This window comes from Bactrocera oleae, chromosome 4 (genome assembly GCF_042242935.1).
Source record: "Bactrocera oleae isolate idBacOlea1 chromosome 4, idBacOlea1, whole genome shotgun sequence".
NCBI lineage: Eukaryota > Metazoa > Arthropoda > Insecta > Diptera > Tephritidae > Bactrocera > Bactrocera oleae.
In genome coordinates, this window is record NC_091538.1 from 45,398,317 (window position 1) to 45,414,033 (window position 15,717).

Consider the following 15,717-nt stretch of genomic DNA (forward strand, 5'->3'; position numbering starts at 1 on the left):
AAACAAGTCTGATAACATGGTAGCTTGATGCTTTTGTGACTATTACCCAGTTCAAGACCAATATTGCCGCTCTTTTACCGTAACGCCTTTCTGAATAAAGCTGCACTTCGAAGTGCATCTACTGCTGCCTTGATTGCAGCTACTTCTATTTTGAAACCACTAAAGCTGTCTAGTAACCTGAAGCCAAAATTAGTGACAATCTCTGGAACTGGACCTCCAACCTTCCCCACGAACTTCGATACAACCGTGAAAAAGCGCTTTTCAAATACGTTTGGCGAACTTTAAACGTAAAGGGAGTTCAATCTGACATAAACACACGATGTTCAGTTCTTGACATCATGTCATCCAACAGATACTAGTTTCGCCTGCAAGCGGAGGTAAGGTCAGATTAAAACGCTCAAAAAGGACATAACTTTGACAATTTGTTCTGAAGGCTTTCTTTCATTAAAATAATATAAAAACTTGTATGTTGACAGCTTAATAAAAACTTAATTATTGAAAATCAATCCACCAACAAAAAGTAGGGATGAAATCTACAGCAATCTTGCTTGTAAAAATTTCAAGTGTATAAGTATGAGCAAAAGTCACCGATTACAATTGTCGCTCGATGTGAAAAATGTCGTTTGAGAAAAACACATGTAAAATGTTTCGTGCTGAGCTGACTGAGGTTCGGACTGGCAGAAACGGTTTTTATAAGTATTTAATATTTTGGGATGCTAAAGTATAAAAGTGCCAAAAATATTAACGACTTTTTGAAAATCATTGACTGGTAGAAACCTTTAACTGAATTATACTGTGGGTGCATATCCTGAAAACGAAAAAGGAGAATCATGGTATCCACTATATGATACAATGGGCTGGCAAAACCAAAAGACAATAGTGTTTTTACAGAAATTCTCGTTTGCAGTTAGGTAAGGATATGTTCAATGGCTGATTTTCAAGTTGGATATTAAACTTTGACTGCTATCTAAGTATACAGTCTTTCCTGAAGTTGAAAATATAATTCCAGTAATTATATGTTATAGGTCGACAAAGCGCCTTGAAGTTAATACAAATCGGCTTAGGAATTTTATTTATATTCCAACCAGCTCAGCGTAAAGTCTAAAACTGTGATATTCCAGGTGTTTAAGCCTTAATATGTGATGATATGAATATGTTACTACCTTTCCTTCTTCACACAGCCTCTACAACTGACATTCAGTAAGATCCTTAACATAACCGCATGGGCACCGATAGGGCAATGATCAGTAAGATTCCCAACAACTAGAGAAGAGAAAGACTAGCCTTACTGATGATGAATCCACTTTGAGCCCAAATAACGGATAGAGCGCAAGTAATAATGGTAGTCCCGCGTTCGTCAAGCTCTCACGAAACCCAGTTGAACACACGAAGAGAGGAAGCTTTCCCATTCTATTAATAGTGCGGCTGCCTTTTCTTGTTAGCTTGTCAGTTACCTGTGATTCCGCTATAGCCTGATACCTATATTAGCGTTATCATGAAGAGATTCGATGCCGTTGATAACGAATAGCGAAATTAGACAATTTCCACAACCGCCGGTTCCACGTTATTAGTATTGACCTGGTCACATGCTGTTATTTCGGCGATCTAATTCTATTTGGATCCGTAAAAAAAGGTTAGGCATTAGTGATGGCAGTTATTTAACAGTTGAACTGTATAATGTAATTTTTATAAATAATATAAATATAATAATATTTTAGTTCAGATCCTAATAACAAAAATGTATTACTTTTCTCCCTAGATACTGGCGTAGAAGGGTCGGCTCAATGTCTATCACCTTAGAAAGTAGCTTCGAGTTTTCAGAATTCTTCGCCTATTTTACTCACTCAGAGTATTGAAGTAATTGATAGTATCTCTCTGAATATAAGTCAGCAAATTTTGTACTTATATCCACAGGTGACTTAAGCAGTCCCGAAAAAATCATTAGTTGCATTTTTCGGAATTTAGAAAGTGTTTCAGCGTAATGTGAAAAACTGATTTGTCGACCAGAGATCTGTTGCTTACAGTAATTGGTAAAGCATTATTTTCTCCGCTACAAGTTCAGTGTCACATCAACAAACATATTAAAAATTGTCTTGCATTTCTCACTGGAGTCGCATTGTAATGAATTTTTTAAGATATCACATTAGTTTTAGTCGAAATCTGTGAATAATTGTCCTACATATTGAAAGACTTTATTACTTTTGATTTCTCTATGCTTTATTGCTTTCAATAAAATTGTTTAAAACTAGTAAAGGCATGATTGCTGCTCAAATATCCGGTAAAATACAACCAAGGCGAAAAATATCTCATAATTTCACCAGGACCACACCAACATACGGCTCGGCGACAAACTTTTTTGGGTCAACGATAACACTGAAAATATACAAGTATAATGACATAACATAAGATATAGTGTATATGTATCTGAATAACTTTATCCCATTTATTGAACACGAAAACAATACAGCTGCTAATCCCACAAATGCAAACTCACAAATCTGAGTCGCTTTCCCCCGCACTCACCCATCGTGATAGCCCGACTGCATTGATGAAGTTATCACCTCCGCCGTGCGACCCATATCGAAGTGCTCATTGATATTCAAACTTTGCTTGTTGCCGCCCAGATTGAGCACAATCACAAACATTTCGTCAGCCGGTGCCTCACTGCAGAGAAAAGCGGAAAAGAGTGAGAATTAATTCACAGCAAAATGAGCAATAAATCGCAATCGAACTTAGAAGCACAGCAGCGCTCAAAACTGCGTAAGTGGCACTACCGTGAAGTGCGTTATGCAATGAGTGCGTATGAGTACATTTTGAGTGCGATAAAGAATTAATGCCTAGTATTTATCGATATATACATATATAGACCGAGGCAAATGTATATATTCATATCTATTTTTCCTTCACGCTCACCGCGAGTAAATGATAATGTCGTTGCCGATTGCTTTTATCTTTAATGCGCCATCTTGTAGCGAGCTCAATTGACGTAGGCGAATTAATTTCATAAATAACTGCAAATGACTTTTGGGTGCACGCAATTGCGCCAAGACATTATTTCTGCGATAATTACTGGCGACTGGCAGCCAAGTGCGCGCAGCGGAAGAAAAGCCTACAAACGAGAGAGAAAGACAGAGAGTATAATAAATTAGTCCGAAGTTTTGGAAAAATCATAAATTATAGCATTAATATTTTAAATATTACCCACCTGCATTCTTCGTTGCATCCCACTGATAGGGTGTACGGCAGGGATCGCGCGAATAATTCTCATAGTTGTTGGGATTCGCATTGCAACCTTGTGGATCGACAGTTTGCTCCCAGGTGACCTTGCCATCTGTCATGGCCAACTCTTCGCCCTAAAAATATTATTTTTTTAACTAAGCAAAGGAATTTTAAAAATTTTGTCTAAAAGCTTGATCGCGAAATCAGAACAACTCTTAGAGATTTCAAGCGGTCGTATGGAATCTCATTATCGGAGAATACAGTCTCATTTGTGAAGCTTCCGGAAAACACTGAGGCTGATCAACTTCTTATTCTACATTCTAATGCTTTTTTTATAACTTTTTTTTAAGCTTGAAAAAGCTGAGATAAAGAAACGAAGTATAAGAGACTGAAATGAAACCATAATAAGTGAAATATTTTCAATGACGAAATAGTAGACCGAGTTTGGCTCCTAGTTTTACCAGTAACTGCAAAAGGGTAATTTCTCTCCAACTTCTTTAGTTTTCGCAACTAAAACTAAAAATGAGCCAATTTTTAAAACATCTTAGAGTATGCTAGCACTCAGCAGACGCTGGTCGACGACCAACTCCTGTGCGACCGCGAGATCCTTCTGGCCAAGAGTGGATCCCAGGAGGTCGGGGGAACTTCTCGCCCTTAGCAAAATGCATCTCACCGCTATGGTAGGAGTTCTCACTGGACACAGTCCAATGCGTACTCATGCGGTACGGCTTAGAGTACTACCCGATGCTAGTTGCCAAAGTTGTATCGAGGAGGGTGAGGTGGAAACATCCCGGCAGTTTCTCCTCCACTATCCGGCTTTCGCTAGGCTGAGACTGAAACATCTCGGCAATCACACTTTTGGCGGACCTGAATTCTTAGCCGAAATGAATATTGGCCGTCTTAACAAGTTTGTTATAGGCACAAAGCGTTTTGTCGACTTGTAAGTGTCTTTTGATCCAGCTTATATGAGTTTTTAGGTACCACAACGAACTGGCGTTTTAAGCTGTCCAAGTGAGATCCTTCGGGCAGTCGACCTCTCCTAACTTAACCTTACCTAACCTGCTAGCACTCAACTCATGATCCCGCAAAATTTACTAAACTACAGCAATACATACATTGTAGGTCACCGCATTTCCCGGCAGGGTCTGCAACATGATCGTAAACAAGTCCGCACGTTGTACGCCCAAACGCGTAGAGTACCTTGGATTATCATGATTACCCAAGACCCAATTGGCCTCTACGCCCATCGGCATATGTGTCATCCATTGCTGAATATAATCCACAATTTGGGGCGCCGTCGAATCATTCTTCACATTTCGCATAAAGTAGAAATTGAAAGGTACCATGGAACCATTTCGCTGCCCATCACCATAGTACAACATTAAATTATCTAGACTCGTATAAGCCTCTGTTAAGAGTACAATCGATTCGCCGCCTTTCTCCTTACGATATTGCTCAACGAGTTCGCGCCATTGATACACCATCTCTATTGACTCCGGTTGATCTTGTGTGTAGATGTGTTTCAAGTGACACTCGTCATCGGGATCTGGACAGACGCTGACATTATCAATAACAGGCTCATCAGGGAAGTTGCCATTGGCATCTGGTCCATTCTCAAACATGAATGGAATAGCGTCAATGCGAAATCCGGAAATACCAGTATCCAACCAATAGCGCATCACCTCTTTCTTTTTGGCCACGACTAATGGATTGCGGAAATTCAGATCCGCTTGTTTAATGGAGAACTGATGCAAATAATATTGTTGACGCTTTTCGTTCCACTGCCAGGCGCTGTAACGAAATGCACTTATCCAATTACTCGGCGGCTGACGTTTACCGTTTGCATCCACCGTGCCATTGGACCAGACGTAGAAGTCTTCGTAGCCCGGTTCACGATTCACCGACTTCACAAACCATTCGCACTCGTCACTCGTGTGATTCGGCACAAAGTCGAGTATTATACGTATACCAACTTGTTTGGCGCGTGCCACAAGCGCTTTAAAATCCTCCATTGTGCCATATTCGGGGTGTATGGCATAGAAATCGGAGATGTCGTAACCAAAATCAACCATGGGCGATTTGAAGATCGGCGAAAGCCAAGCGGCGGTGAAACCGATATCTTTAAGGTATTGCAACTTCGGTGTTATGCCTGAAAACGGTAGAACAAGGAAGTCGTAGCAATGGGTTACCAGAAAACTTAACAGTTTCATATACATATTTGTTTGTTCTATACGTATAGTTTCTGTCAAAAATTTATATATTAATAAAATCCCTAAAACGGTCTTAAAGAAAAACTTTATTTTTTTTTGTAACCGAGATCGTTAATTGACTCTCTGACTACAGACAACACACTTAATTCAAAAACATTTAGTTCTTCACGGACGCCGAAATTCTTCCAAATATTTCATTGGACACTTCATTTAGATTTTATGAGACATTCGGACCAAATTTCCAAAAATCGCCGAAACTCATGAAAGAACGAATGATTAGTTAGGTTTGTTTCACTTTCCATGAGACTTCAGACTCATTTTCAATAGCTATGTGTAGACTTTTTTATACCCTGAACAGGTTATATTAAGTTTGCTAGAAAGAAACGTCGAAAATGCTGATGATGAATACATATATTTGATACGGATATATGTATTAATCATCAGCATGAGAAGCTGAGTCGATTTAGCTATGTTCGTATGTCCGTCCGTCCGTCTGTGTATACCTAACTAGTCCCTCAGTTTTTGAGATATCGATCTATAGTTTTACACACGTGTTTCCCACCACAAAAGTTGCTCATCATAGCTATCATACAAATGGAATTATCGGATTCAAGTTCTTATATGGAAAACTTTTTTATTTGACGGATATCTTCGAGAAATTGGGTACGGGTTATCCGAAGATTAAAATCCGAAGATATTTTTCAGATCGAGTCACTACACCAGATAGCTGGCATATAAACTGAACGATCAAAATCAAGTTCTTGTAAGGAATCTTTTCTTTGTGTGTATGTGCTTGGGTGTAACCAATTTCTTTCTATATCTATCAAAATTCACTTTCTATTAAATTTGTTTTTGGTGTTCTTTCCTAAAACATATTTACCATTTAAATCACCGATACCATCGCCATTACTATCCCGAAACGAACGTGGATATATTTGATAATAGTTCGCATTTTCCCACCACTCTTTGGAGCTCACAAAGTTTGCACAAAACCCGATTAGAGTTGCCCCGGCTAGTAAAACACGACACAAATGCATTATTAACTGTGTGACCAAACGATTTTTAGGTTTCTTCAAAACCCAGCTTGAATCTGTTCCAAAAGAAATAATAAACCAGGAAATATGAAACACAACAACTTTGTGCAACCGCGACGAATCAAAACTGAATTCTACGTAAATTAAAACACCATATGCTATTTATAGGCCACTTCTGATTTGGTTACACTCAAAAAAATAATTGCACTTAAGTGCCGATATTCGGATATGATATGGGTCCTCTAACAAAAAAAGGTGTTAATAAATGGAATTAATTAGATTTGGAATAAAAAGTATGCAAATTAATGTTTTGCTTATTTAGTTGCAATGATTTGCTATCTCAGTGTTATGACTTCATCATTTTGTACTGACGGACAATTATCTGATTCTATTTAATTGACTTGCTAAATATATAATTTCAATTCTTGATATTTTAATTGGCGAGGAGATAGCATGCAACAGTTAATTATATATAATATATTCATCTATATTTATGAGTTATTAAGCCGACTCGCTGAATCGCAACGTTGGTAACTCAGTCGATTTTACAGAAAGTCGCACCATCCAGTTGAAACCCAACTCGAGTGAAATTAACTGGTTTTCTCCTTTTGATACCACTTTCTGCGATAGTACTCGCTTTCCCAGAACTCAGATTGCGGAATACTATCCTCTTTCAGAATACTAAACTTAACTAGAATACTACCATTTCAGGAAAGCTTTATATATAACTATATTGGATGACTGTAAATTCAAATTGGAGAATTGTGATAAGAAAAGAGGAATGTAAAAGAGAGAGCGAGTTTAAACGGCATTTTGTATCAATAGATGAAACACCATATGTTTAGTGCCCGGTGAAAGTCAACCAAAGCGCCTGAAAACATAACAGATTTTGAACACGATGGAAACATCAGAAAAGACAAGAATTTGCTTAGTGCCAACCGAATGGGAGAGTTCCAATCAAGTTCTCACATAGTCATACTACACAGTCAAGTCACATTTTACAAGGACGTATATGTATATTTTATGGCCTTCGTATCGATTTAAGGCTGCTTTAATGGTATCCACAAAGTTTTCTTCAGCGGCGAATAAGAAATGCTTAAGAAATTATTATTATTTAAGAATATCTGCTTTTAAAATATCCACTCAGAGGTTATATCATCTTGTCCGGGCGATGATTTGGAATTTTGATCATAATATCTTCGGTTTTTATGAACTCCTAAATATATATTATAGTTTGGTGTATGATCCATCGCTTAACAAGTAAGTTTTGAGTTCAATAAAGTCCAGTTCATTCAAAATAAAAGTTAGGAATAAATGTAATCAAATAACGCCCGAGGCACCGCCGAGTACATAGCTGTGCCCAAGGCTAGAAAGCTTCTCATAAAGCCTCTCTAATTCAGCATAAAACTTGTAGAATCTCTCATTTCACGAATGAAATGAAAAAGGGGTTCGCCGATGTGAAAAGAAGCTCAACCAAAGATCTAACAAAAGGTGTAATCGCCAATTGCTCCTTTATATATGTATATGATAGTATACTATTGTATATACTAATATTATAACAAAACATTTTACAATATAACTAACCATTCATTTAATAACAAATTAGCCGCTCGGTGTAACTGTAAATTTCCAATTAAAAAATTAACTTAGTGTTTTGTACTCAAAAAGTGTCGGTAGTCCAATATCCCAGTCACCGGACTTAGACACACTCCACAGCACACACACGCACACACATAAATGCAACAGTTTTTGTGACGAATTTTGTTGTGCATCAATTTTGTTTCCGTTTAATTAACGTGCGAATATTCGTAACTCGCCAGCGTGTTGATTAATCGTAATTTTCATTATTTGCTTAGCAATTACACCGTTTAATTGGACATGTGAGAGCGCCCATTTACATTCGCACAAAACATAGCAAAACAACGGCCGAATTTGTCATTATGCATACGTGTTTGTTTGTTTGTGTAGCAATAAAGAGCAAATGATGTGTTGATCGCACTCAGTAGTCAATGGCTTGATAAGCATCTCCAGCGCGCTCGTTGTCACTTATTGTCTTTATGACGTCTCAATGAACATTAACGTCGCGAAACGTAAATATTAGATACAAATTTGTTAAATTTAATTGCACAATTATTTTCTATTTACTCTGTCTTCCAAAGAAGTGCGAAGTTGTTGGGAATATTATATTATTTAAATAAATTCGTATAGAGTGAAGCAATTAAACTCTCTGCACCGTTCTAAGTATTTTCGGGTTTATTATATTCTTAATAAAATAGTTATTATTGCTAAATTTAGTCATTACTTATTAATTGTAATTTTAAATAATCTTCTTTGTATTTGGATCAGAAAACTTGTCGGAAACCGAATAGGATTAATTACGAAATATCTTCAAAGTCAACTTCCAATGATTTATTATCGGAAGAATAAATCGTTTAGGTCGTATTGACTTAAATTTTACACGTATTTGTTTATCTAACAATATATATTTGTATTACCTCTGCCTTGCAAAGTTTTTTACTTAACTAGAAATTAAGTGTTATAGACAAATTAGTTAATGAAATAATATAAAATATTTACTAAATTACGTCATTCACTTAATTCAGTACATAGCTTGCGCAACATGCTTTGGAGGATTGTTGGGCTCACCAACATAGTGGGCAAAATCATATACCAATTCAGATATTCCTGCGCGTATGAACTTTTTCATCCCCCACTAATGGGGCTTTGGAGAATTATACTGCATTGAATTCGATCGACCTGCAATGAATGAAGGACTTCAGTAAAGTTGAACCACAGGGACTTTTCCTTAGGCTTTTCAAATCTATTTCTTGATAAAAAGTTTGAAATTGCAGTAAGATTTAGGTCTTTGGACTATGCCATTTATAATTGGAGTAATTTTAGAATGCGGAGATAAAACAGAGCTTTTGAGTTGAATACCAAACTTTTGAAGGCTTAACATATCGCTTTGATTCGTGATCAATTGCAAAAAAAAAACGATCAATTGCTTTTCTATCTATTTTGTTCTTTCTTTTCTTCAAATAGTTTACCAGTCTCTTCATACATTTTTTTTCAATAGTGCTATTACAACGCGCTCTGTCTTCTAAGCTTCACCCCAACATCACCGAAACATCTTTTTCACCAAAAATAAATGTATTTTTATTCTGTTTTTAAATAAAATTATTATAATAATTGGATCGATTCTAGCAGAGATTTGCACATTAGCAATCACAAATTTACAATGACGTTGCTGCACCATGTAAAAAAAAAAACTACAAGCATAACGGTAAACAAATTTTGTTATCCGTTCTGATACTCATTCTTAATATATTAACCAATTACTAGCCACTTAGATCAAGTAAAAATTAAACACAGCTGTTGCTACAAATCATCAAACTGGTGAAGTTGCTCTCAGCCAACGATCTAGAGGCAAGTGTAGAAAAGGGTTAAAAATGTATTATTGAGATATAACCGATTTATATTCCATCAATATTAGCTACAAAACTTGAAGAAAGACGAGCTTCAAATATCTCAATTCTTTCATCTTGATAGCCTCACATTTGCGAAATCAAAGCTAAAACACTTTACATTTTACACTTTTAGACTTCCAGCTGAGCTTGCGTCTGAACACATTTGTAATGGCGTCTTTTAAAATCTAATTACTGGTGTTCTTTTTCTTGTTTCACAAAACACTGATCATAATCAGTACAATTGTGATCTACTCTTGGAATCAGCCTTATAATCTAACCTAACGTAACCAAGCCACGAAAGAAGTTACTAGTGTTTGATTTTTTAGTCCGGCATCACACATTGGCGAAAATAATTGGCCTCTGATCAAAATCGAAGCTGATTAGAATGTTTAAAGGCAAACGTGTAGAAGTGACTTATTCACTGGAACTGATGTTATATGACTTTGAGGGCAATACCTAACTTATGTGTAATTCTCAGTTCGATATCATTGGTGAGGATATTTTACTTCCAGACTATTTTCAAACAATGAATGAAATGTGGTTAGTTATATATGTACCTGAGTGGCTTTTCGCAACATCTGGTTTGAAGAGTCTGACATAAAAAGGCGCTTTGTCAGAAAGCACATGCAAAAATTTTATAGTTATCGGAACATGTTTCTCCGAGTATATATTTATTGACGATATTTGGTGTGGGACATTTATTTAGTAATCTATACGTAATAACAAATTTCCACTTAACCGCTTTTCATTAACTCCAGGTAATGAAGAATTCTAAAGGTGGAATTAGAGCAAAACTATGCATAGTCAAGTAGTTTAATTTTAATACTGAAGTCACGAAAACTACAAAGACTGATGTAAATACTCACACACTTTTTTTCTACACAAATATTGTCGCCAGTTTAATAGTGAGCATAATCACGCCATCAAACGCAATTCACGGAATAACTGTTAAACACGTCTGCTTTCTCACACATAAAATCTGACGCCAATACTACTATATAGGTATAAAGCGCACTTAATCTCTATAGTTCCTTAGGCGTCACATGCAATAATTTTAAGCGCAGAAATGCAGACGCTGACAATGTTTGCAAAGCGCTTATAGGACGACGAAAAAAATATATGTGAGTGAAGAGCAATAAATGAGAAAAAAGCAAGTAAACAAAAGTAACAATTACAAAAGCGACTTTTTTCTGGGTGTTAACGATTAAAAGTAAGTTCACTTAATTTGATAGATTTATGCTGTGCAATTTGGCATCACCATTTTTCAGGTACAGGCTGTCGAATCTGGCATCATCATTATCAGGTGACGCACTTTAGCTAAGGCATTTTCACCGTTGTTTGATTAGGCCTTTGTGCCGTATGCAACGTTGCAATAAAAAACTAATTTTGTATATCGTGGTTTTATTGTAGTGCAACTACGTATGTTAGTACAATCCTAAACAATGGGTATTGGACCAACAAGCATTAATAATTATATGTACAATGTATTAATTACCAAAAAGTGAAAATATGAATATAATCTACCTTTTCACTTATTTTACTATTGCATAAAAATTTTCTGTCATTTTTATATAACAGAAGCTATGATTTTCCAAAGTCGGATCTTCAGTAAAAATTTAAATTTCATATTTCAAAAAATGCTGGCTTCATTGATAATTTGATATTGTCTTAAACGTACATAAGAGTTGCACAGGTAGAACATTTTCGTCAAATTGCGGTTCCAGTGAAGTCACGCTACAAAGTGAAAAAATTTAACGCTATCATAGCAGATATATGTTGTTGGCTCAAAACCGCAAAAATTTTATTGATTAATTTGAATTTATTTATTGATTATGAAGAAGAAAAAATTAACTAAGCAAAGTAATTTCCATTAAAAATCTATGCATAAAATATTATGTTTGAAATGAACTCAACTTCGATCTTCGAATGCAAAAAACGAATCTTGTTTTCATGCGTGTGATTTTCAATGAAGCATTACATTTTTGGTATTCGGAAAATCTAAATCGTCCACGAATTGATGCAGAACGATCATCAAAGCTCTGTGTTTAAGTGCAGTAAAAATTTAATTCTTAACTTTCCACGTACCAGAACACATGTATTATGCAGCAGAAGATCTTAAACACTCATACATACACACCTGAGCGCAGTTTAAATATATACTGTACCGCCCTTTTTACTGTGATTTTGACATTATTGTCTTAGATGCCAAAAAATTACCATTATATTTTCTTTTACTTTTCACAATTAATTTTGTTTTGATTTCACCGCCTTTTTCACTGCCATTGGCATCACTCCAAAATACATTTATTTTCACTTAACACACAGATACACACACACATACATACTTGAACGGAGAGAGAAAGACACGCATATAATGAAGTACAAAGCGCGGCGATTTTTAATTTCACTATCATTTCATTACAAGCAGTGAATATGCGCACACCGCAACGCCACCTCCTCTAAATGCGTATATGCACCGCTCAACCCCGCGCTGTCATGCCACCACGCCATTGCTAATGCCTCTAATGCTGCTGCAAATGAATGTGAACGTCAGCGCACGAAATACAAAGTAAGTGCGGTCACTCAGTCCATTCCATTGTGCATGTGTGTATGTGTGCGCCACATAAAGCTGCAACGCCCGAAAGGCAGCGACAATGGCCGCAAATGCAATAGCAACAACAAACTAAGACTCAACAGCAGCAACAATGAAATAATGCAAATAGTATTGCCCTAAGCACTCAGCAGCACCGACCAACACACACGCATATACACTACACACATACACATATCTATGTATATAAATACGCAAAACTGCTGCAATGTCTAATATGAGCGCAATGTGCGCACATTCGCCATCATGCCGACTAACATTTGATATTTCACTGCTTCGCCACGTGAGCGGCGAGTATTTGCATGGGGTCGGGCGGCTGTGCGTGCATTTAGTGAAAGCGCAAAAGTAATGACTGCCAGAACATTTCCGTTCGTGCGGTGGACATTTAAAAGGGGAAGTGCATGTTGTGGTCCTTTTGCTCCTGTTCACCACTACCGGCACCGTTTTTCCTGTCCTGACAGCCGTTAGTGTACCAGTTCCCGGCCACCCCTGCCGCAGTGCCTGTCTCTTTATGCATTGTTGGCAACGCGAAAATGCGAATGAGATAATTTTCATAATTTTCTATTACAACACCGGACCATAAGCAAATACAAATACAAATGTAAAACTGTGTACGCGAAATGGTTGCGCCTGCAATTGGGTTAAAGTGCTGGCGCATAGACCCGGTAGGAAATGAAATGAGTGAGTGGCACACTAAGCAACAACAAATACGAAGACCAACTAAGGTGAGAACAAAGTTTGAAAACTATTGTAGGTCAGATCATCACAGAAAGGTCGCAGTTATGAGTTTACTTTAATGTGGCTGAGAAAGAGCATCATTGGAACGAAGATCGCTCAGCAATTGAATACAAAGAGATAATGAGTATCTGAGTGAGTGACTGAGTGTAGATAGGGGATTAACAGAGATAAGATACTCACCATAATAATAATAATGATTCCTTGAATTCTTTATATTATTTTTATGACTTCTGCAGCCAACAAGATGTCAACAAGCTCCATAAGGAATTACCAAGCCATCATAATTACAATGCTTGCATTACAATTTTTGACCCCTACATTTTTAGGATTTACCGATACCATGCGCTGTTATATTTAACCATAGAATAATGTGTTCTAAAGTGAACAGGCAAACTCATCTCGAAACATTTGTATTTCTATGTGAGTTACTAAGACAAGTCGGGGGTTATGTAATTTATGTAAAATATTTATTTAAATTATGACGGCGCAACAGGAGGAACTGGAATATATGACCTTTGAAATATTTTCTGTTTCAGTCTTCAAATTACTATACTTTTTCGCCTTTTTAAAGCATGTTTGTTTTCTGCACAACATTTATAACCAGCTTAACAGCAGGCATTGCCAACTCATTATTTTTTTGGTGTTGCCAGCTTTGTAATATTTTAGCTTATGCAATAGATTATTATTAAAGTCTTACTATATGTGCGAAACTCCTCATTTATCTGTATAGGCGAGGTGAGAAAACTTAAAATCCTCTTTAAAGTAGGGAAAAGTGTATTTGGCCATTTAATAAAGGGAACACTGTTGCTTAGCTTAGAAAACAATCTTCAAATGAACAGATGAGAGACACGCTGTAGAAAATGGAAAAGAGAACCTACTGAAACTGCAAAAGTGACAATGATATAGAATCTTAGTCAGTCGAACAGATTCAAATGATTCAATAATTTCCGATAATACTTTTAAATGCAGTATCATTAAACAAATCTTAACTAAAGATGCACCAAAACTCAAATATAGGCTTAATTAATTCTTTTGAAGGCTATCCATCTCTGAAACTAATAGAAAATTAAAATATCTCTTTCATTGTCGAGCTCAGTATGACACATTAGAAAAAATAACTGTAGTAAAAGACGAGGACCAACCCCAAATCTAGATCGTATTTCAATAATATAACTAAAGTATATATATGCAATATATGTATGGTGTGGTATTATTTCCATTTTCTAGTGGGTAGCTTCAAAGATTTTATTGTTACTACTTAGTTATACAGTTGTTGTTAGTACTAAGTAGATATGTCTGCTGGCTCAACTGCGACTGTTGCCGGGAAAAGAGAAAGCTTAGCGTACATACATATGCATATATATACCTACTTATTTTTCATTCCCATTTATACTGTTAGTACACTTAGTACTGCCGACGCTATGTACAGTTATTTTCCAAGTAAGTAGTGGGTCTAAAAATTTATTTGTTACGACTGTCACCAGTTCTAGAATTTGCCACACTTCTTCTTTTTGGTCGTTGAATGCAAATTGTGGTCGGTGAAGTTGTTGTCAACAACATGCACAAACAATAAAGTTGAAATGTTCTGTGTTTAGTTGGTAAAAATTAAGTGACTACAAGTTTTGGCAGACAGTTATTGCGTGGAAGATAGGCAGAGGTAATGGAGTGATTTAGTTAGGAGCGGGGTGGTGCTTAAAAGCAATGTTTATACGATCGATAAATGCGTTAAGATCCTCAATTACTGGATATTTAGAAGACCATTGGAAAAATATTTTTTCTGCTCAGGAGGAAAAAGTCACCACAAAATATTTATTCGGATCTTGTCGATCTTTTAATAGACCAAAACGATATATTTTTGATGAAATGTTATCCAAAAATTTCATAATATTTTCGGAAATTTCTGGAGGGCTTATCTACCCCCCTTTTTGTATACATACATACATACATACAGAACTCGAACTTCAAAAAATTATGAAACATAGTTGTCACCTACTCAAAATTTGTTAAAATATTGAAAATGCGTCCAAACAAAAAGCGTTTGGGAAATATTTCTGTGAATTGTTAAGAACGTTATGAATGTTTACAAATTTTTATACGAAGTTGCCACATACTATTATTTTTTTTTAATATAACAAAATGCGTCCAAACATAAGACGTTGAAAAAAATGTTCTACGATTTATTCATAACGCCCCTTTTAAATATTTTGATATATAGTTGCCACCTAATAAAATGTTCCAAAATATTACAAAATAAGGTCAAACGTAGGACGTTGAAAACCTTTCCAGAGCTTATTATTTCTTTTTGCAAATTTTGGAATAGAGATGCCATCTATGATTAGGAAAACTTTCTAGCATTTATTAGTAATCTAATGTTCGCAAATTTTGAAGTAGAGTTGCTACTAAAACTTTCACAAAATATTACAAAATGCAAAGAATTA

General features: G+C 36.1%; 1 protein-coding gene across 1 annotated transcript; it reads right to left on the minus strand.

Annotated features, from left to right (window-relative positions):
• Positions 1 to 2,191: 2,191 nt before the first annotated feature.
• LOC106624382 (maltase A1) lies at positions 2,192 to 6,563 on the minus strand. The gene is made up of 6 exons (XM_014244108.3): positions 6,310 to 6,563; positions 4,335 to 5,368; positions 3,206 to 3,353; positions 2,914 to 3,109; positions 2,524 to 2,664; positions 2,192 to 2,373 (listed from the first exon to the last, which is right to left on the minus strand). The coding sequence occupies exons 1-6, from the start codon at positions 6,464 to 6,466 to the stop codon at positions 2,307 to 2,309; spliced, it is 1,743 nt and encodes a 580-aa protein (XP_014099583.2). The 5' UTR covers positions 6,467 to 6,563; the 3' UTR covers positions 2,192 to 2,306.
• Between the last annotated feature and the right edge of the window lie 9,154 nt (positions 6,564 to 15,717).

Bases quoted from the DNA above. Each gene is read 5' to 3' on its own strand.
- LOC106624382 (XM_014244108.3), bottom strand. From the start codon at position 6,466: ATGCATTTGTGTCGTGTTTTACTAGCCGGGGCAACTCTAATCGGGTTT. The intron at 3,354-4,334 runs GTATGTATTGCT...TAATATTTTTAG, and splicing joins GAAATGCGGTGACCTACAAT to GGCGAAGAGTTGGCCATGAC. The intron at 2,665-2,913 runs GTGAGCGTGAAG...TTTTCTCTGCAG, and splicing joins GACATTATCATTTACTCGCG to TGAGGCACCGGCTGACGAAA.